Below are 23,335 nucleotides of genomic sequence, written 5' to 3' on the forward strand. Positions count from 1 at the left end.
TGTACACAACAAGTAAGTGGGGAGAGGACATTTACCTTTATTTTAAGCTTGTTTTTGCATCATTAAATGGTATCTAGACTAACCATGTCATCATGCAAATTATGTGTTGATTAGTCATCCTCGTATGCCATTCGCACGCATTGCTTGTGTATTCTAAACAGATGATTTATAATATGTGTATTGTGCTTTACATTCTCAATGCTAAATGATTGATGTGCTTATGTGATGAATGGTTGGATTACTGTGCATGATGCATTATTAGACTAGACACCATAGTCAGTTTGGAAACGAGTGCATTGGTGGTCCGTGGTATGGGACGCAGAGCACTATGCAATTGTACTTTGTCATATAGGAGCATGCGGTTTAGGATTATCATTCCCTGTGCTACGACTCTTCCCAACAGGGGTTAAGGTATTGGGTTATCACTTGGGGGAAGCAGTGGTCGCGGTTGTCGGGTCACTATGGCGGTTAGACATACGTCCGGAGGGTCATTAGGATAGTCGGTAACCTCAGTGGTATATTCAAGAGGGCTAATCGTATTGCTTTAAATTGTCGGGGTCAGCATCTTTACATTTCTGTCATTTACTTTTATGTTGAGAGCCGGTAGTCGGCATGCTTTACTTTTCTGAGTACTCACGATGGGCCTTCTCCGAAAATCTTATGGGCGTATCGTGGGATGGAGTTCACGACTCGTACCCGGGGCATACGTGCACTGTGGTTGTGAGTAGCACATAACCTAAGACTTAGTAATGTTGTTTAGGTGGATAAGATTTAAAATGAATTGTATAGCATATAGTGCATATAGATGTGATTGTTTGTGTGGTCTTTCTTTTCACTTACTGAGCTAGTGAGCTCATCCCACGTGCACACCTCTTTTAGATGATTTTACAGGTCACCTGCCTGAAGATCAGGAGTCGGGCCCCACAGTCGAGTTTTTTATTGAGGATTGGTGGGTCCCTGAGGAATATGAGCACGGTGCTGATTGCATATGCGAGGGCTGTGCTACGGGACCGCAGTAATGACACCGTACAAGATTTTACTTTTTGATTTTGATAACCTCCCCTTTTGTGTACTTGATACGTAAATTGTTATTCTTTTTATGTAAATATCATGCCTACGGGCCCACATGTACTTAGCTATATACTACAATTTGGATATCAAGTATATTGGAGATATTTACAGATAATTTAAGTCTTCCGCTGAACTTTTGAACACTTATCTTAGATGTGGGTATGCTGTGGTGGGGTACTGTATCAGATGATCCTGGCAGGTTTGGGTTAACCAGAGTTAACTCGATCACCGGTCCAGTTCTGTGTGAATGCAGTGTGACAATGGTGGTATCAGAGCGTGATGCTCTATCCACTCACGGTAAACCATTTAAACCCCATAGAATCTATAATAAGAAATGGGGTTGGGTAACTGTAAAACACTTTAAAGAATTAAAATCCAAAAAAAAAAAAAAGGGTTGCATTTAATTATTGCATTTCATGGCATGCATTAGAGAAAGGTTGCTTGAAATGAATAAAAGATTAGTTATTTGATTGCATAACCCATCGAGTACGGATTTAACAAAATTTCGACAGCATGCTAAAATAAGATTTTTCAAAATTTTCAAATAGAAGCACCTGATAGACAACATACATATATGAATAAGCATAATCAACAAAGGCTAACTAACGTCATTACAACCGAATTACAATAAGTTAGTCAAGTAGATAACACTAACTAAAAGTCACCAACAACATCATAATACCACACTAGCAAGTCCAAATTACAGAGAAAAGTACAAAAAAAAAATTGTCCAACTTAAACACATAAATAACATAGAGACAAGTAAAAAGCTGATTAGGATAGGCAAGCTAAGTCCTCAGAGACCCTCATCATCATCTAGCTCTACTACTCCATCCCTCCTAAGCCCCAATTTAACTTTGAGTTGGCGATCGTAGTAATCAAACCTCGCATTCACTAGTTGCACATCCCTCCGGAGTAGGGTAAGGTCCGCTGAAATTGCATTGGCCGTTGTGTCCAAATCCTCGCTCAATCTTAGGAAGGAATTCTCTAATGTAGCCTGCCTTTCTAAGATATTTTTCTCTGTAGAAGCACTCTCATCTAGTCTTCTCAAAAGCTGATTTTGCCCATCTTTCAAGGCTCTCATACTGGACATCATGCTCTCAAAGTCAAATGCACCACTCTCAGGTGGTGGGGCTCTATGCTATGGGTCTGTGGCCTTAGCAAAGTCAGGATCAGCATTTCTCAAATCATGAGGCTCCTCCTCGAGATATCCTCGTCCAGGAAGTCCTCCTCCTCGAATTGAGGAACATAATCCTCATCCTCCTCACTATTTTCCTCCTCCTCCATGTGGACATCCTCCCTGTGGACATTCCCCCTCTTCCTGCCTCCTTGATCCCCTACCCTCTGAGGTACATCCATAAGAGCTTAGAGACCCATCCTGTGTAGGTTTTCCCTGCTAAATTTGTCCACTGGAGTCTTCCCCTCCTCACCACTCAAATCCACCCCAAAGAACTCGAAAACCCTGGTGAGGGTCCTACCATATGGGAAACCTCCGTCCTCAGGATGTGTCGCATGATGCTCCATAGTCTTAAGTATAATGTAGGGCAAGCATAAATGCTCGACACCTCCCTCCAAGGCCTTATAGATGCAGAAGGCTATGTAGGCTGCCATAAAGCCCACTTGGTTCCTATGACCTCCTCTAGGGAGAAAATTAAACTGAACCAAGCGAGCAAATACACGAGCCTCCGGGTTGAATGTCATCTCGGAATCCGGACGCACCTTGCTGCCACTTATGGTCTCGTAAATGTGGTCATGCATCTCCAAACTTAAGGATGGGCCCACAGGCTTACTCTATGGGGGGCTATAGAATTGATGCTCAACTGATGACATATCTAAAATACTAGCAAGGGTGTCCATAGTCAAACGAGTGTTCACCCCCTTCACCATGTTGGTGATTGAGTGTTCCCCATACTGGTAAGAGACCTCTAAATTACAATAAAATCTTCGAACAAGGTGTTCATAGCATGGACGGTCAATATTAATAATAGATTGCCAACCCAGTGTAGTAAACCTCTCTTGTAATTGAATCCTATTGAAATCACAAGTTACCATGGTTTTCTCCATCATCACAGACTTCTTTAGAAAGGTCTGCCAATTCATTTCTGCCCTCAAACTCCGGAAGAGTCCCTCATCATAGTCTAGAGGATCTATGGGGGCATGTTCTTATTGCCTTGTACGAATGGCTGAGGAACTATTCCCTACACCTTTCCTTTTTGAAGATGTGGCTCTACGTCTATTAGAAGATGATGCGGGTTCCTTGCCCTTGCAAGAAGACATCCTAGTAAGAAAAGAGAAGAAATAGTGATAAGTAAAATTTTTGCATGACAAAGGAAGTAAACAGTAGGGTGAGCAAGCACATGTAAATGCACCTAAATACATAATGTAGATCATTATAAAAAGAGGGGTGGTTAAACCATGGAGAAATGAATAGGAGGAAATCCCCAAACATGGCATCCACTAGCATGTTGCAAAATAGAAGAGTAACAAAGGAGTATAAAGCATGGCAAGTGAAAAGTGATGGAAAGCCTCATAAGAATTTCCTCAAGTGGGGTAATTGGTGTCAAATGGTAGAAAGCCCCCAATTTCAATGTGCAAGTTCAATCCAAGAGAATGAAAATCCCATAAAAGTGTAGAACTTGAAGTTTACATGTTAATGATAGTAATACCTATCATTATACAACCAAGAATATGCAAAAAATTTCTATTATGACATTGAGGTACAAGGAATGAGAGAGATTCAAAGTTGTTCACAAGTCTAGAACGAAGTAAAGAGAATCATAGAAACCCCAGAAATTTTTTTCAAGAAACCTAACACAAAAGAGATGGATTTTCATACAAATGAGATGGAATTGCAAGCATATACAAGTTCCCATGATCTTTCCAACAATGTAAGTGAAAATCAAGGATAAGAAATCCCATTTGAGTTTTTAGTTGGGGAGAAAAGAGAAGAAATAGAAGAAAACCCCAAATTGGAGAAATTAGTGCACGGTTTGGGATTTTCTCTCACAGATTGGGTAGTAAAGCCCAAAACTATGAATGAGTCATAAAGGAAGCATCATATTCTCATGGAATGACTATTCTATGGAAAGAAACATGAAAAAAATCAAGTTTTGGGAAGTATGGATGGATTCAACACCCAAAAATATATGTTCCAAGAAGAGAAATGGAGAAGAGACTTACTTGAGAGTGAAAGGTGCTTGAATCTTCCAAAATCCGTGGAATCGTTGAGTGAAATCGTGAGTGGATGCACCAAGTAACCCTCCAAAATCGCCTTGAGTTAAGCTTAAAGTGGAAGATAGGAGAAATGAGGATCGAAAGAGGCTTAATGCCCCATTAAGTTCTGCCTCGGGTTGGACCGGTGGGCCCCGACCCGAGCTGCCCGCCGATGGTTGCCCGTCGGTGGCCGCCCGTCGGTTGGGAGAAAAAAAATAATAATAATAATAAAAATGGTATAAAAATATAAAAAGGAAAAGTCGAGTGGGACCACGGTCCTACTTGTCGAAAAGCTAGCACAGTACTCTTGGGGCTAAGCTGTGGCTGGATACAAGACATCATACACTACAATACCCCGTGTTTTGGCATATGATTATATGGCCATATTAAAAGTTTAAGGTCAATCTAAGAGTGTGTGAACCATAGAGTGAAATTGATTTCGTGGGCTATGTCATAGAATGGGAAATAATTATGTGCTTATGTAAATTCTAAGGTACTTAACCAATGTTTTGTGCACGGTATGATCTAGGTGCAAGGGCACGATGGTACGCACTAGATCCGATAGCAATGCTCGAGGAACTTCACGTGGTCCTCGTCCTATCGGTTGACCACCAAATCCTCGAAGGTCCCGCTCTGTGGGGCAAACCCCACTTCCACAATCTCAAAAAACCCTTGACCAGGGTGTGGCAAAGGGACCCACCTTTGACCATACTTCTGGATCCTCCACCTGTCATCACTCCGAGTGATGTTGCGACCATAGTTCAGCAGTCACAGCAAGCCTTCCAGCAACAAATGCTCCAACAGCAGCAAGCATTTATGACTGCTATACAGCAATAGTTAGACCTTCCTCAACCCAGTCAACATCCTCGGATAATTACTCCACAAGACCCACCTATAGGGTCTGGTATGGGACCACAAACTGGAGGTGCACCACTTGGTATGACACCATATGAGCAAGCCGGAGGTGCACCTCCAATTCTGCCACTCAGCACTCCTCCATATATGGTGCCCCCTCCGTACCCTTACTATCTGGCATATGCACCCAATTACCCATCGACGAATAATACAACACAGGTAGTGGAATTTTTCAAGAGGAACTTGCCACCGGTATTCTCTAAGGTGGGGAGTGATCCTCTAGAGCAGGACCAGTGGATCCAAGAGCTGGAAAAGATATTTGAGGTAGTTGAAGAATTTTTTGATGTCTTTCCAGATGATCTGATGCATCTACTGCCTGATAGAGAGTTAGTATTTTCCATAGACTTGATTCCTGGAGTAGCTTCAATGTCAAAAGCGCCATACATGATGGCACCAGCCGAATTGAGGGAGTTACAGATGCAGTTGCAAGAATTATTGGAGAAGGGATTTATTTGTCCAAGTGTTTCACCTTGGGGTGCCCCAGTATTGTTTGTCAAGAAGAAGGATGGCAACTTGTGTATGTGCATTGATTATCGGGAATTGAATAAGCTAACCATTAAGAACCGGTATCCATTGCCACACATTGATGATTTGTTTGACCAACTACAAGGTGCAAATGTATTTTCAAAGATAGACCTTAGGTTAGGCTATTATCAACTCAAGATAAAGAGTGGTGACATACCCAAGACAGCTTTCAGGACTCGGTATGGTCACTATGAGTTCCTAGTGTTATCTTTTGGATTAACCAATGCACCGGCAGCATTCATGGATTTAATGAATCGAGTATTTCATGATGTCCTGGATAAATGGGTAATTATTTTTATTGATGACATCTTGATCTACTCTAAGATAGAAGAGGAGCATACTCAACACCTGAGGATGGTATTACAGAGGTTGAGAGAACAACAATTGTTTGCCAAATACAGTACGTATGAATTTTGGCTTAAGTAAGTTGGATTCCTAGGACAAGTAGTGTCTAAGGATGGAATCGAGGTGGATCCTGATATGGTAAAAGCAGTAGTAGAGTGGGAAAACCCCAAGAACATTACAGAAATTAGAAGTTTCTTGGGTTTAGTTGGGTACTACCGGTGCTTCATTGAGAATTTTGCTCGGATCTTAGCACCAATGACTAAGTTAATCAAAAAGGGGGTAAAATTTGAATGGACAGAAGAATGTGAGAAGATTTTTCAGGAATTGAATAAAAGGTTGGTGTCAGCCCCTGTGGTGACCATCCCTGAAGGCACAGGTGGAATGACAGTCTACACTGATGCTTCTAAGGTTGGGTTGGGTTGTGTTCTCATGCAACGCGGTAAGGTGATAGCGTATGCATCCCGACAACTAAAGGAATATGAGAAGAACTACCCCACTCATGACTTGGAATAAGTCGCAGTCATTTTTTCCCTAAAGATTTGGAGACATTATTTGTATGGGGAGAAGTGCGAGATATACAGTGATCACAAAAGCCTTAAGTACTTTTTCACCAAAAGAGATTTGAATATGAGGCAGAGGAGATGGCTCGAGCTCATGAAGGATTATGACTATGACATTCAGTATCATCTTGGCAAGGCTAATATAGTGATAGATGCGTTGAGTCAGAAGGCATAGACTGTGTCACTCTCATACTTAGCAGTTAGCCCACAACTTGTACAAGAGGCGATGCTAATGGATAAAACCCTTTTATATGAAGAAGCAACCTTAGAGCTTGAACATCAACTAGAAAACATTAAATGGTTAACTGTATCCCTGGCAGCTCTACAGGTGCATCCATTTATTGGGAAAAAAGCGATAATGAAACAACTTTTGGATCCTGAGTTGCAACGGATCAGAATTAAGATTCAAGAGCAAACAATGAATAACCCTGACTTCGTTTTAGCCAGTGACGGGACATTATTGTTTTGAGGTAAGCTGTGTATGCCTGATGAGTACTCACTCCACCCAAGAAGTACAAAGATGTATAAGGACCTCAAACAAAACTACTGGTGGCCAAACATGAAAATCACAATAGCTCTATATGTGGCGACTTGCCTTACATGCCAAAAAGTAAAAGCTGAGAGGCATTGACCTTATGGTACTCTTCAGCCACTCCCAGTACCAGACTTGAAGTGGGATAGGATTACGGTGGACTTTGTCACTGGACTACCATACACACCTAAGGGGATGGATGTGATTTGGGTGATAGTTGATCGGCTTACTAAGATTGCTCATTTCATTCCCATAAAGACCAAATTCTCTATGGCCAAGTTAGCACAACTTTATATAGATAACATAGTGCGCTTGTATGGAGTACCAGTGAGCATTGTGTCAGATAGGGACCCAAGGTTCACTTCCAGATTTTAGAAAAGTTTTTAACATGCTTTGGGATCACAAGTGAACTTGAATACTGCTTTCCACCCCACGGACTGATGGTCAGTCAGAGCAAACCATACAGATATTAGAAGACATGCTCAGGGCATGTGCAATGGAAATGTGTAGTAGTTGGGAAGAATATATACCCCTTATGGAGTTTGCCTCTAACAACAATTATCAAGCTACAATTGGGATGGCTCCATATGAGGCATTATATGGTAGGAAGTGTAGAACTCCTCTGTATTGGAATGAGGTAGGTGAACGCCGAATGTTAGGACCCGAAATGATACAGATAATATGTGACAAGGTCGATGTTATTCGAGAAAGGATTAAGGCAGCTCAGTCACGTCAAAAGAACTATGCAAACACCTGCAAGATAGGAGAAAATGTGTTTCTCAAGATTTCTCCTACTAAAGGGTTGTATAAGTTCCATAGAAAGGGTAAGTTGAGCCCGAGATACATTGGCCCATTTGAGATTTTGACTCGGGTTGGCTCAGTAGCCTACATGCTTGCTCTTCCACCTTTGCTTGGAAATGTTCATAATGTATTCCATGTATCCATGCTGAAGCGATACGTTCACGATCCATCGCATGTGTTACCCGTGGAACCAGAGTATCTAGAAGCTGATATGACCTATAAAGAATAGCCAGTCGAAATCTTGGACCAAAAAGTGAAGACCCTTCGCAGCCGCACCATTTCCTTCGTAAAGGTCCGATGGGTTAACCATTCACTTGAAGAAACATCTTGGGAGAAAGAAGATGAAATCCAAGCCAAGTACCCTCATCTTTTCGAACAACTAGGTACGTCAATTTTGAGGATGAAATTTTTAAAAAGGGGGAGTAAATATGATACCCTACTTTTAAAAACCTGGTTTACTTACACGGTTGACCTGGTTTAACCATGCAGGACCCGAACCAAAGAGGGTTAAGGCGGATTCCCTATAGACCATGATGGCAAGGGTGACTTTGAACACAGGTTGGCCAGATAAGTCTAAGTCAGTTTCAAAGGAGACGAGTGTACTTAAGCCGTGTACATGCACGTATAATAAGGCCATGTATGGGTAATGCTCATATGTAGCCATATCTTAAAGTGTATACGTATTATATATCTTGTGTCGAGAGTGAGATACATGCCGAGAGTCGAATTCCATCGAAATCTCAATTGTTTGGCTAAGTTTTGACCAACAGGTGGGCGGTCACAGGAGGGCGAACCCGCCCACCTGTGTGACCCACCCATATGGTTACTAGATATTCTCTAGTATAAATAGTACTTATTGTGTTTTTCCTTTTTCTCATTTAATGTATTAAAGAGTGGGTGAGAAGAGTAAAGAAGAGAGAGAAAAGAAAGGAAGAAAAGAGAACGAAGAAGAAGAAAGGAAAAGAAAAAGAGAAATAAATGATTTTAAGCGATGCCGAGGTTTGATCTTCTTATTCCAGCACCGAAAAAGTGATCCCCAACACGAGATCTACGATTTTAGGTGAGCAAAGGCTATACTTCTTAAACTTTCACACAACCCCAAGTGAAACCCTTGATTTAGGTAGAGTTCCTTGAGATCTTGTTAATCCCACTTGAGATGATGAATCCAAGGTTTAATAGATGGTCTATGTGTTGATTTTGAAGGTTTAAAGAAGTGTTTACAAGATTTGAGAAGCATTGGTGATTTCTTGAGTTAAGAGATGATTTTGGGGTTATGGAAGAGTTCTTGAGCAAAGAAGGTAAGATTTCTTTTCAATCCTTAAATCTAACTTAGATCTAGGTTAGAATCATCTTATAAGACCTTAGATGTGTAAAAAATGTGATTGGAACAGCTCCATTTGGTTTTCCTAAGGTTGAAGAATGTTTCAAAGGAGAAAACCAATTTTTGCTCCCACAGGTGGGCGAAGACCGACAGGCGAAGCTGCTTGCCTGTAGGGGCCCACCTGTTGAGGCAGCACCTTAATTCCAACAGGCAAGCGAACACCGGCGGGTGAACCCGCCTGCCTGAGGGGGCTCATCAGTTGAACCGACGGGCTATCTGGCCCGCTTGTTGGACCGACGGGCTATCTGGCCAGCCTGTTGGACCGACGGGCTATCTGGCCTGCCTGTTGGACTGACGGGCAAAGACAGGTGGGCTATCTGGCCCACCAGTCGGTTTTTTTGAGCCCGAATGGGCCCAAAATGGACGGGAAACCTTCTTTTATGATTTTAAACATGATTTAAACATCAAACATCATTTTTTTTACCCTAAGGTGGTAAAATACTAACCTCATTCGCTTATGATAGGTTCCACTAGAATTTACATTTCTCACGCCGGATCTCACCCGTACCGAACGTGAGCTTTTGTACCCAACAAGTAAGTGAAGAGAGGACATTTACCTTTATTTTAAGCTTGTTTTTGCATCATTAAATGGTATCTAGACTAGCCATGTCATCATGCAAATTATGTGTTGATTAGTCATTCTCGTATGCCATTCGCACGCATTGCTTGTGCATTTTAAACAAATGATTTATGATGTGTGTTGTGCTTTACATTCTCAATACTAAATGATTGATGTGCATATGTGAAGAATGGTTAGATTATTGTGCATGATGCATTATTAGACTAGACGCTGTAGTCGGTTTGGAAACGAGTGCATTCGTGGCCTGTGGTATGGGACATAGTGGTACTATATAATATAGGAGTATGCAGTTTAGGATTATCATTCCCTATGCTACGACCCTTTCCAACAGGGGTTGAGGTGTTGGGTTATCACTTGGGGGAAGCAGTGGTCGCGGTTGTCGGGTCACTATGGCGGTTAGACATACGTCCGGAGGGTCATTAGGATAGTCGGTAACCTCAGTGGTATATTCAAGAGGGCTAATCGTATTGCTTTTAAATTGTCGGGGTCAGCATCTTTACATTTCTGTCATTTACTTTTATGTTGAGAGCCGGTAGTCGGCATGCTTTACTTTTCTGAGTACTCACGATGGGCCTTCTCCGAAAATATTATGGGTGTATCGTGGGATGGAGTTCACGACTCGTACCCGGGGCATACGTGCACTGTGGTTGTGAGTAGCACATAACCTAAGACTTAGTAATGTTGTTTAGGTGGATAAGATTTAAAATGAATTGTATAGCATATAGTGCATATAGATGTGATTGTTTGTGTGGTCTTTCTTTTCACTTACTGAGCTAGTGAGCTCATCCCACGTGCACACCTCTTTTAGATGATTTTGCAGATCACCTGCCTGAACATCAGGAGTCAGGCCCTACAGTCGAGTTTCTTGTTGAGGATTGGTGGGTCCCTGAGAAGTATGAGCACGGTGCTGATTACATGTGCGAGGGCTGTGTTGCGGGACCACAGTAATGACACCATACAGGATTTTGCTTTTTGATTTTGATGACCTACCCTTTTGTGTACTTGATATGTAAATTGTTATTTTTTTTGTGTAAATATCATGCCTACGGGCCCACATGTACTTAGCTATATACTACAATTTTGGTATCAAGTAAATTGAGAATATTTACAGGTAATTTAAGTCTTCCGCTGAACTTTTGAACACTTATCTTAGATGTGGATGTGCTGTGGTGGGGTACTGTATCAGATGAACCTGGTAGGTTTGGGTTAATCGGAGTTAATTCGGTCACCGGTCCGGTTCTGTGTGAACGGGGTGTGACAATGGTAATGGTAGTGCTTCCATAGAGGGCGGTGGTGGTAGAACCTCCATAGATAGTGGTGGTGGAGCCTCCTCAGGGGGCGGAGATGAGTCTCAAGATCCAAATATGGAAGGGGAATCTTCAAATACCATTTTGGGGGATGTCACACCTCAATCATGGAGGCCTTTCCCATTGGGCGCTAATGTGGGATTGCCTTCCCATAATAGAACTCTTTCAAATTCAAATTTAGAGTCCAACGCAAGGCTGAATGTTATTTTGGATGTGGAGCGGATGGAGATGGAGCGGCTGGATGTAGGTTCTAACCCACCTCATTCCTAGAACCGTGTGGGTATCTCTGACCCACATCAAGCTCAAAACCATGTGGATTTGGGAAATGGGCCTGATGGTGCAATGGATGAAGGTGGAATTGGCCTGGCCGTCCTCCCTATGGATGGTTATCAAGAAGGCTTTCGTAGGAGTCTACGGTTTGTTTCTCGTGGTGGCACATCTTTTAAAGGAGGCTATGTGGCAGATTATATGGGACAGCTTCGGAAAAAACCTATGAATGCTGCTGGTGATGGAGTAGAAAAAATTGATATGGCTGCCAAGCAATGAGAAGAGAATCAAAGTGGTTGGGTCACCCAAAAAACAAAAAGAGGGAAAGAAGGCAAGTAATCCAGATCAGTCCCTTGCTAGGCTTTGTGATGATGCGAGCACTATTTTGGAATATCTGTGGTACGAAGGACTCTGCCAGAATTTCCTTAAGGAAAATTGTGAGTGATCATATGCCTGACATCATATGTATCGCTGAGCCAATGATTGATTTTTTAAATTCCCAAAGTTGTTTTCAACAAGCTTGGGTTTGAACCGGACCTCATTCATAATGTGAGAAATAATAAGGAGCCTAATCTATGGGTGATCTGGAGAAGAAGTTTGTTAAAGCCAGTGATCTCCTCATATCAGGCCAACAACTTTCCCTCCAATTAAATTGACAAGGTTGCACTATGGACATTTCGATGGTCTATGCTAGATGCCTCAGTGCTGATCGCAGGAGTCTTTGGATGGATTTGGTCGTTGGGTCTTTGAATAGGCCCAGAATGATTATTGGAGATTTCAATGCCACCCTCTTCAACCATGAAAAGTGAGGTCTTGGAAGGTTCTGTATAGGAGCTACTGCGGAATTTAGAGCTATAGTGGACTCCACTTCTATGATCCAAGTTCCCTCTTTTGGAAGAAAGTTCACTTGGACCAACAACAGGAAAAGGGAAAATGTCACTGCTGTCCTGGACAGGTCTTTTGTCAATTTTGAATGGTTAGAATCTTTCAATGGTTGTGTGCAACAGGTTCTTCTTAAAGTCGCCTCAAACCATTTCCCTGTCCTAGTTCGTTCAGGTAACACTATGAAACCAAAGAATCATACTTTCCAATTAAATAAATTCTGGTTAGACCATTTGGACTTCACCACTATGGTGGGGAATGCTTGGAGTATTGATTTATATGGCTCCCCCATCTCCATTTTGGCTAAGAAACTTAAGATGTTGAAGCCAATAATTCGATCTTGGTCACGTATTGCTTTCCCTAAGCTAAAAGTAGAGGTCAAGAACTCTAAAACTGAACTGGAGGCCATTCAGCGAAGAATTGAAGATGAAGGGATTACCAGCCAGCTCTTTAATTTTGAAGTAGATGCAAGAAACCGGTACTGGAAAGCCATGGAGTATCATAAGAAAATGTGGGCGGAGAAATCCAGAGTCAGATGGCTGAGGGAAGGGGATATAATCTCCAGTTTCTTTCACGTTATGACAAAAGTGAAGAGATCCAAAAATGCCATCAGTATTATTAAAAAAGATGATGGGGTAGTGATTAGCGACTAAGACCTGATGGGGAACTACCTTGTGGATTTTTACAAAAATTTTCACAGAAGTGTTGCTCCGGACTACCATCCTAAAATTCTGGATTCCATTCCATTTGTTTTAAATCATGAGGACCGAATGGTGCTTGATTCAATCCCTTCAGAAGAAGAAATCAAGTGGCGGTCTGGGATTTAGATCCAGACAGCTCTCCAGGTCCCGATGGCTTCTTAGGGGCTTTCTTCATGAAGTGTTGGGATGTAATCCAGGGTGATGTCTGTAAGGTGCTTAAGTACTTCTTCTCCTCAGGTACGCTCCCAAATGGAGTCAATAATAATTTTATTTTATTAATTCCTAAGGTAGAGGGTGCTCGCCCCTTGGATAAGTTTTGCCCCTTATGCATGGGCAATTTTTATTGTGAAATTATGCCCAAGATTATGGCCACTCGCATCAGTGGATTCCTCCTTTCCCTCAATTGTCCAGAGCAAGGGGCTTTCCAGAGAGGTAAGCTCATTCAATCCAATATTGGATTGGCCTCTGAGCTTGCAAATCGGATGGGGAAGACATCTGGAGGAGGAGGAGTGGGTCTTAAGGTAGACATTGGGAAGGCTTTTGATACTCTCTCTTGGGTTTTTTATTTCTGACCCTTAGAAAATTTGGGTTCTCTGATATCATGATTGGCTGGATTCATGAGATTTTAAAGTCTGTCAAAATTTCAATTCTGCTTAATGGTGGGCTGGTCGGTTTCTTTGGTGTCAGTAGAGGTCTCAAACAGGATGACCCCATCTCCCCTATCTTGTTTATCATTGTTGAAGAGGTCTTGTGCAGGGGCTTGAAGGCCTTGGAAAACCTCATTAAACCAATTTCTGGTCCCCGTGGGTTTGTTGTGCCCTCTCACTTCTTATTTGTAGATGACATATTCATTTTCATGAATGCGTTTAAGAAGTATGTTGGTAATCTCAAATCCTTCCTCGTGAAATATCAGAACTTCTTAGGGCAATGCTTTAATTTAGAAAAAAGCAAAATGTTCCTTAGAAAGATCTCTTCAGTGAGGAAGGGTTGGATTGCAGAGGAGTTGGCCATTCCCATATGCAAATTTCCCACCAAATATTTAGGTGTGGAAATCTTTCAGGGAAGAGTTAAGCCTGAACCGCTCCTATCTGTCATGGACAAAGTCAAGCCAAGGTTAGTAGGAGGGAAGGGAAAGCTCCTCTCCCTGGCAGGAAAAGTGGAACTTGTTAGATTGGTGATCACTGGGATGCCATTGCATAATTTTTCTGTTTACTGGTGGCCGGCTTCCCTCATCAAATGTTTGACAAAATGGATGAGAAATTTCATCTGGACGAGAGAGAACGATTCTTCTAAGGCAATCACTATTAGATGGGATACAGTGTGCAAGCCTAAAAGAGAGGGCGGATTGGGTATATGGAGGCTCAGGGATGTTAATCAAGCTCATCTTGCCAAAATGGTTTGGAAGGTTAAGTATGAAAATTCTGATCTAAGCAGGCTTCTTCGGGATAGGTTCTTATCCACACATGGTCAGCTCAAGAAAGGCTATAAAAGCTCAACTATTTGGCTTGGCATCAAGAGAATGTGGCATTTTGTGGCTAAGAATGAGCGATGGATTGTGGGGGACGGGAAAAATATTGATTTTTGGAGACATAATTGGTTGGGCCCTAAATCGATTTTAGAGATTTATGGCCTTGGTGAGAATGTCTTCATCAATCACTTCCCTACAGTGGACTCTTTCATTGATAATGGAGTGTGGAAGATGCCTCGGGTTGAATCTAATTTCATTTTCCAAGTCTTTGAATCAATAAAAGACATGCCTCTCCCATCGATTCCCTTGAAAGATAGACGTGTATAGAAGCTTGATACTATGGGAAATTTCACTGTTGAGTCTGCTTGGGAAGGTCTAAGGGCTGCTGCCCCTGTGATTCCTTGGACCCTGGTTGTTTGGAACAACGATTTACCCCCCAAACTTTCGACCTTGGATTGGCGCTGGGTGCATGGGAAATTTCCTACTGATGACAAAATCCAGGCCAAGGGGATTTTCTTACCGTCCAGATGTGATTTGTTTGGTCAGAGTGTGGAATCCTTCATCCACTTATTTCTAGAATGCAGCTTCTCCCTTGAAGTTTGGACAGGCCTATTGCCATGCTTGATGTGGTATTGGTCAAGAATTCATCATGGCTGACATCATTAACTGGTGGAGGAATAAGTCGAAGGGCTGGTCCCTGAAGCACTCATGGTTGATTGGGCTAGTCGTTACGCTTGCTGCAATCTAGAATGAGGAATCTCAGAAGACATGAGGGAATTTCTTATAGTACAGTTATGATTGCGGTAACTATTCACAACGACATCTCTTTCATTTGTAATGGGATGAAAATATCCCCCAAATCTAGAAATGATCTTGTTCTGAGTAGGAAATTTCTCTATGTCAATGGCCAAACTTCCCCCCACCAAATTTTGGAAGTTCTTTGGTGCAAGCAATTTTTTTCGTGGGTGAAGCTGAATGTTGATGGTTGTTCCTTAGGGAATCCTGTTCGAGCTAATGTCAGTGGTATTTTTAGAGATCATCATGGGGAGGTTTCTGACGTAACTCTTTGATGCATTCATGAAGATGAAGATGTCTGCAAGATATAAGCTTCTTTTGATTGGAGATCTTGATTCTTGTTAACGAAGATGAACAACAAAGGAGAGTGTAGCTCTGAGGCGGAGGGAATTCTGGGATCCCATGGGGATCGGCCGGCGGATAAAGGTAAACAAAAAAAAATCACTGATTTTTGGTCGGCTGTACATAGACATCATACCCTCCAGGATCCTGGGGAGGCCCCTAGCGTACAGCATGAGACTGAACCAGGTTCTGACAGAAACATAGAGAAGGGGACTGAGACGCAGTCTCAGGTGGAGGCTACCATCGAGGCTTTACCTGTATTCAGGGATGGCGGGTTTGTCCAGAGGGAGAAATCCTATGCTATGGTGACGAAGAGATCCCTTCCGAACATCGAGAACCTGCCAGATCCGATTCATGCAGGGCCCCTCACTAAGGTAGTTATCCCTCAGGAAGCATATGAGGAGAAGCTGCAAAGTTTCAACTTTGCGCTGATCGGGAGAGTTAATTTTCATTTTATTTCAATGAATGATGTGCGAAGTGCTGCCAAGGAAGCCTGAAATCTGAAAGGTAGAGTAACTCTTGCTCCCTTAGGGAAAGGCTTTATTCTTCTCCGATTTGAAATCGAAGGGGACATGTCATCCATGTGGAAACGAGGTCCAGTTAAGGTGAAGGGATAGGTCATTCGATTTCAGCGATGGCGCCCAGAATTTAGTATTCATGATGACCATACCCAAACTAAATTAGTTTGGATTCACTATCCTGAATTTCCTATGGAATATTGGCATGAGCGGATTTTACTATCAATGGCAAAGGCCTCGGGCCGCCCTGTGGAGATAAAGCGTCGAACGAGGAACGCTACTATGGGTAGCTATGCACGTATCCTCGTAGAGGTGGAACTTGGGGGTTCTCGTGTGGAGGAGATCCAGGTGGAGAGAAAGCAACCGAGAACGAACACTCTATTCTGGTTTAAGCAGAGAGTCTTGTATGAAGACGAGATTGACAGATGCTCATTTTGTAAAAAACTGGGTCATTCTATCAACCAATGCAGGGAGAAGAAAGGTAAGGAGAGGTCCGAGGAAGGCTTAAGGGGAGATGCAGCTGTGACTTTGGACCAAGGAGGTGGTGGCCGGACAGAGGGTGGGCGGCTCTCACCGGCGGCAAATCCTGATGTTTCCAGTGACATGGGAAGGGCTAATTTGGAAGGATATATTCCGCCTCTTTTGTTTAAGGAAAATACCATAAATAATGGAGATCCTCCATTGGGAGATTCCCCTCCAATTTTGGAAGGTAATCTGGATAGGAATCAAGGTGATTTGGAGATATTCCTCCCAATATCTCATGTTCCTACTACAAATACCCATGATCCGTTTATGGTGGATAATCCACTTGGTGAAGGTGGATATGAATATGGATCAGACCCAGCTGAATCCGATTTCTCTTCCTCTGAGAAGGAAACGCAAGCTTCTGAGGAAGAAAATATGAATAAGGTTGCTGGTCCTATCATGGTAGGTGTGCCAGAAAATATGGGGAGTGAGAAGGTATAGCGTAAATTACGCCCTCGCAAGAATAGAGTGTCGTATACTGCTGGTCGTGGAGGAAGAACCCAAGTCAGAGGTGGCAAGAGTGGGAGAACTCAAAACTGGGGCGACGAGGTTCATGTGGTCTCTAGCATGGCGTCATCTCAGTACTTAGGAGGCAAGATGATTATTCAACACCAAGAGATTGCGGAACTGGATAATGCCATATGCAGGGCAGAGGAAGAAAGTAGAAAAGGGAAGACAATCGCAGTGACGGGGCAGGCGTCAAGGTCTGACCGTGAGACTGTGCTCCATAGGTGATTTTATGAAGATCCTGTTTTGGAATATCAGAGGGATGCGAAAGGCGTTCGGTAAACGTGCCTTAAGGGACATTATAATTAAGAAGGACCCAGACCTTCTGTGCATTGCAGAGCCGATGATCTCTGTGAGTGATTTCCCGAATCTATTTTTTAATAAATTGGGATTTCATAGCGATGTTATCTTTAATCATCGAGCAGATAGAGTCACTAACCTGTGGATTCTTTGGAAGCACAATCTGAGTGTGCCCGTGGTTGTCTCTAATTCAGAGCAACATATAACTGCCTCCATGTCTTGGGGGGCTCATCGAATACAGGTGACATTTGTGCATGCCAGCTGCTTCAGAGCAGAGAGAAGAATTTTATGGACGCTTTTGGCGGCTGATTCCCCTTTGGTTCCTACCCCGTGGGCGATGATGGGTGATTTCAATGCCACTCTTCACTCTCATGAAAAGCGAGGCCCAGGGAACTTTAGTCTAGGCTCTCCAGCGGAGTTTGGAGCCATGGTAGATGCTTGCTCCATGTCTCAGGTTCCCTCGATTGGCAGAAAATTCACTTGGACAAACAATCGATGCAGTGGAAATGTTTGTTCTGTTCTGGACAGAAGTTTCTGTAACAAAGAATGGCTTGACAGTTTTCAGAATTGTTCTCAATATGTTCTTCAACGTATTGGTTCTGATCATGCCCCATTGCTTCTTATGTCTGAATATAGTCAGAGGCCTCAGAATTGCCCATTTAGATTTCACCGATTCTGGATGGATCATGACGATTTTGATAGAGTGGTGGCGGATTCTTGGTCGGAATGGATTTCGGGAGCACCTATCTATGTCCTTGTCAATAAGCTTAAAAAGCTTAAGGGTGTGATCAGAGACTGGGCAAGGTCTGTTTTTCCTCACCCTGGATAGGGCGATGGAAGAGGCAAAGAGGGATTTAGCTCAGATTCAGGAGCAGATTGATATACAAGGTATGGATGATCAGTTATTTGCCTTGGAGGCTGAGGCTAAGACTACCCTAATTAAGGTTATGGAGAATCATGAAAAAATGTGGGCTGAAAAAGCAAGGATTAGATGGCTGAAATTTGGTGATAGAAATTCCAAATTCTTCCACCTTTCTACAAAAATGAGGAGGAATAAGAACACGATTAGATCACTTAAGAAGCAGGATGGCTCTATGGTTGATGATCCCATCCAAATAGGGAACTACATAGTTGATTTCTATGAGAATTTTCACAAAGTTACCCCGACGGTTCAGCATGAGGAATTACTGGATAACATTCCCTTGATCTTGAACCAAGCTGATCAGTACCACTTGGATGGCCTTCCTGGTGATGCTGAGATTAAAAGGGCTGTGTGGGAGCTTGATCCGGATAGCTCGCCTGGTCCTGACGGATTCGTTGGGGCTTTCTTCAGAAGATGCTGGCACATTGTGGAAAAAGAAGTGAGCAATGCGGTCAGATATTTTTTCAGTTCGAGCTACATGCCGCAGGGTGTGAATAATAATTTCCTTGTGTTGATCCCAAAGGTAGATGGGGCTGATAATCTTGGTAACTTCCGGCCCCTATGCATGGGCAATTTCTTCTGCAAAATTATTACAAAGGTGATGGCATTGAGGTTGGAGCCTCTGCTTCCCAGATTAATATCTGATGAGCAAGGAGCTTTTCAAAAAGGAAAGATTATCCATGATAATATTACTGTTGCTTCAGAGCTTGCGAACTTGATGTTCTCATCCACCAGAGGAGGGGGTATTGGCATAAAAATCGATATCAGGAAAGCCTATGATACAATTGACTGGAAGTTTATCTTTCAGGTTATGCATAGATTTGGTTTTTCTGAGCGATGGATAGGCTGGCTCAACAAAATTCTAATATCTTCTAAGATTTCAATTCTAGTTAATGGAGGTCCGCAAGGTTTTTTTAATGTGGAACGAGGCCTGAGACAAGGTGATCCGATTTCGCCGATGTTGTTTATCATTGCAGAAGAAGTTCTATCTCGGGGATTGAAGAGGTTAATCCAGTCGAACCAAATAAAGCCAATCCAGGGTCCAAGAGGGGCTAAAACCCCAGGGCACATCTTGTTTGCGGATGACATCTTTATATTTACCAATGCTTCTCAGAGGTATGTCCACAATCTAAAAAATTTTTTGACAAAATATCAAGAATTTTCAGGTCAATGCATCAATCTTGATAAAAGTAAGCTCTTCCTCGGCAAGATTAATTCAGCAAGGAGGCAGAATATCTCTAATATTTTGGGAATTCGAAGTTGTAGCTTCCCTACAAAATATTTAGTGGTTGAAATCTTTAAGGGTCGGTTAAAAAAAACTGCCCTTATGCCTGTTATGGACAGTGTAAAGAAGCGCCTTGCAGGGTGGAAGGGTAAGCTTCTTTCAATGGCGGGAAGAACAGAACTAGTCAGATCTGTGATTTCTAGTATCCCTACTCACAATTTTGCTGTATACTGGTGGCCCTCATCTCTTCTAGCTACTATGGAGAGATGGATGCAAAACTTTATATGGACAGGGGAGGTGGAAAGTACGAGAGCAATTACAGTGAAGTGGAATACTCTGTGCAAGCCCAAAGATGAAGGGGGACTAGGGATCAGGAAGCTAAGAGATTCAAATAAAGCTATGCTGTGTAAAATGGTTTGGAGAATTAAACATGGGAAATCGAATGCTAGTTCCTTCCTTCGTGCAAGATTTGTTAAGAAGGATGGTAAATTTTCCAAGGGAAGCAGGTCTTCATCAATTGCCCTGGGGATTCAGAAGTCATGGGATTTTGTGTCAGAGTACGAGAGCTGGGTTATTGGCAATGGTAATTTGACAAACTTCTGGAAGGATAAATGGTGGGGACCTAAATCTCTGATGGAGGAGATATAGACTATGGGCCTTTCCCCCCCTAATACTAATGCCAAAGTGTGTGATTTTATCCAGGATGGTCAATGGAACTTTCCTATAGTACAGTCTGCTCTTCTAAATAATATTTTTACTTCTATCAAGGAGATAGCTATTTGCCCTGATCAGATGGAGGACTTCTGTGCCTAGGAATTATCTCCTATGGGGAATTTTTCTACGGCTTCTGCATGGGATGAAATTAGAGAAAAATCACCAAAAGTTCCTTGGTTTTCTTTGATTTGGAGGAAAGGTCTTTCCCCACGGTATTCTACCTTAGGATGGCGGCTTGCTCATAGGAAACTCCCAACGGACGAGTTGATCAAAGCAAAAGGCATCATGATGGCATCGAGATGCTTCCTTTGCAACCAAGATGAAGATGGCATTGATCATGTATTTATTCACTGTCCATACTCAACTTGCATATAGGAAAGGTTCTGTGCTTGTTTTGGGATTTCTTGGCCGATGCATCAATCTATAGAAGGCTTGATAACATGGTGGAAGTCCAAGGCAAGAATCTTAAACTTAAAAAACCCATAGCTGCTGAGCTTCTCAATCATTGCCACTAATATTTGGTGGGAGAGAAATAGACAAAGCCATGAGGACAAGGCTCGATCTGATGTGCATATTTTTGAATTAATTTGCCATGAGATTGGTCTTTGCTTGGGTAGTTCGAAGGGTGAAGTGAAGAGCATCAGCGATCTCTTATGCTGCAGGAAATTGGGGTTACATGTAGAGGCCCCTAAGTATATTCCGCCTCTAGAAGTTCATTGGTATAAACCCCATTCAAATTGGTTTAAAATCAATGTAGACGGGAGTTCTCTGGGAAATCCAGGAAGGGCAGGTGCTGGTGGCATTGCTCGTAACAAAGAGGGTCAGATTTGCAACTCTTTCAGTATTTATTTAGGCATTAAAAAAATCTTTGAGGCTGAGTTTGAAGCGGTTTTGGAAGGTCTGATCATGGCAAAGAGATATGGGGTGAGTGAAGTGTGGGTTGAGTCAGATTCGGCTGGTGTAGTGTCTGCTGTGCAGAAGAACCAAGTTCCATGGTTTGTGCTCCAAAGATGGAGAGCTATTCTCCCCCATTTGAACTCTATTTCATGGAAAATTTCTCATTGTTTTCGCGAGGCAAATGTGGTTGCAGATTATTTAGCAAGGAAGGCTTCAAAATCAGGAATCACAGAAACCTCTGTGACATTCCCCAGTCATATTATGATGGAAATTGAAAATGATGCAATGGACAGGCATAGATTTAGATTCTACTAGGGTGTTTCTTACTTTCTCTACTGATGGCCATGCCGAAGGTGGAGAGAGCAAGTTTCTCTAGTGGTCTCGGATGTGTTTCCTTTCTTTTATGTTGGTGTATTTTCCCCTTTTATTTTAATAATATCATCTTTTTAAAAAAAAAAAAAAAAAAAAAAAGAGATCATCATGGGAAAATGCTTCTCTCCTTTGGTTTTTCCCTAGGGGTGTCTACAAATTTCCAAGTGGAAATATGGAGCATTATTAAGGGGCTGAAATTATGCTTGTAATATGGATGTGAGGTGCCTATGGATTGAATCAGATTCTGCCCTTGTCGTTGCCCTCTTCCATCATAGGCTCATCCCTTGGTTTGTTTACTAAGAATGGGAAAATCTTCTTAGCTATGTTAACTCCATTGAATGGAAGATCTCCCACTGTTTCAGGGAAGTGAACCCTATTGCTGATTTTCTTGCCAAAAATGCAGCAAAGTCTAGGGCTTCAGGAGTTAAATGTATTCTTCCTCAGTCGATCATAGATGAAGCAAGTCGTCCTCGATTCCATGTTTATAGATAGCGGTAGTGAGCCTCTGCTGATGGCAATGCTGAAGGTAGAGGCCCACTCTGGTTAGAAGTTGAGGCATTCCTTGTATTCTAGCTCTATTGTATTTCTCTTCATTCTTTTTTCTTTTTCTAGTAGAGAAATAAAAAAAAAAAAGAACAAAATTCTATAGAAGCAAAAAACAAATATGTATAGATGAATTTGGGAACTCACCTTGAATGATGATATACCCCTACTTCAGGTTCCCATCTACCACTTTTCCAAAATTCATGCAATCCAACACAAAATGGTGAACTTCTAATTTTCTATTAAGAATTCCTTCTGGATCTACTTTATAAGTTAGTATCTAGAGATCCCTGCAATGCTAGTACGCTTTCCCTTCTTCCCTAAGAACATTTTTTCAGGAACAAAGCAATTCTCAAAAAAAGAAGCCCACATCTTCACCATTGTTTAGTAAAGCATCAGACTATGCCAATGTAGGAGACAAATTCATAACAAAATATAACAAAAACACATAGACTTTCGATTTAATGAGCAATATTGAAGTTGTAATAAGTAGAGTTAAAAAAAAAAAAAAAAAACATCACACATTCACTAGGTTGCTTTACTTTATCTTTTTTTTTTTTTTTTGCTAAGAGATTATTTCATTAAATGATCAGAGAAAAGAAAATAAAAGCCATACAATAAAACAGATTCAAACAAAAGAGCCTAGCTAACTCTACCCTCCCACCTTCGGCATGGCCATCAGCAGGAGGAAAAAGAAGCACTAATTAAACCGAAAATGAGGCCTCCCATCTGAATCCCTTTGCAAGAGATCAAGAATATGGGATGCTCATAAATATGCTTAAAATATTTCTTTCGTCAATTTTCCCACCATCCTCATGTTATGCATGCAAGCAGAACAATTTCCTTTTTTCATCTACCACACCTCAAGAAACCTCTTTTTTGCTAAAGATCAGCAAAGAATATCATTAATAATCAAAGAATGGAGATACAATAGAAACAAAAACTACTGAACTAAAAATCCACCTTCGGCATGGCCATCAGCAGATTTTTAGCCCAAACAAAATGACTATGTAAACCGAAATCTGGGTCTTCTCTGAAAATCCCAGCTTACATCAGATAAAAAAAAAATGAAGGAACTATTAACCATGAGGCAGAAATTTTTTATTTTTCTCCATGCTTTGCGAGCT

The 23,335-nt window shown here is 42.0% G+C and overlaps 1 protein-coding gene across 1 annotated transcript; it reads left to right on the top strand.

Annotated features, from left to right (window-relative positions):
• The first annotated feature begins 18,368 nt into the window (after positions 1-18,368).
• On the top strand, positions 18,369-21,608 carry LOC122065079. Its single transcript, XM_042628870.1, has 2 exons — positions 18,369-20,265; positions 21,154-21,608. The coding sequence occupies exons 1-2, from the start codon at positions 18,369-18,371 to the stop codon at positions 21,606-21,608; spliced, it is 2,352 nt and encodes a 783-aa protein (XP_042484804.1).
• Positions 21,609-23,335: the final 1,727 nt, after the last annotated feature.

The sequence above is a fragment of the Macadamia integrifolia genome, unplaced genomic scaffold (genome assembly GCF_013358625.1).
Source record: "Macadamia integrifolia cultivar HAES 741 unplaced genomic scaffold, SCU_Mint_v3 scaffold1876, whole genome shotgun sequence".
NCBI classification, from domain to species: Eukaryota; Viridiplantae; Streptophyta; class Magnoliopsida; order Proteales; family Proteaceae; genus Macadamia; species Macadamia integrifolia.

Bases quoted from the DNA above. Each gene is read 5' to 3' on its own strand.
- LOC122065079 (XM_042628870.1), top strand. From the start codon at position 18,369: ATGGAAGAGGCAAAGAGGGATTTAGCTCAGATTCAGGAGCAGATTGAT. The intron at 20,266-21,153 runs GTAATTTGACAA...AAATCAATGTAG, and splicing joins GAGCTGGGTTATTGGCAATG to ACGGGAGTTCTCTGGGAAAT.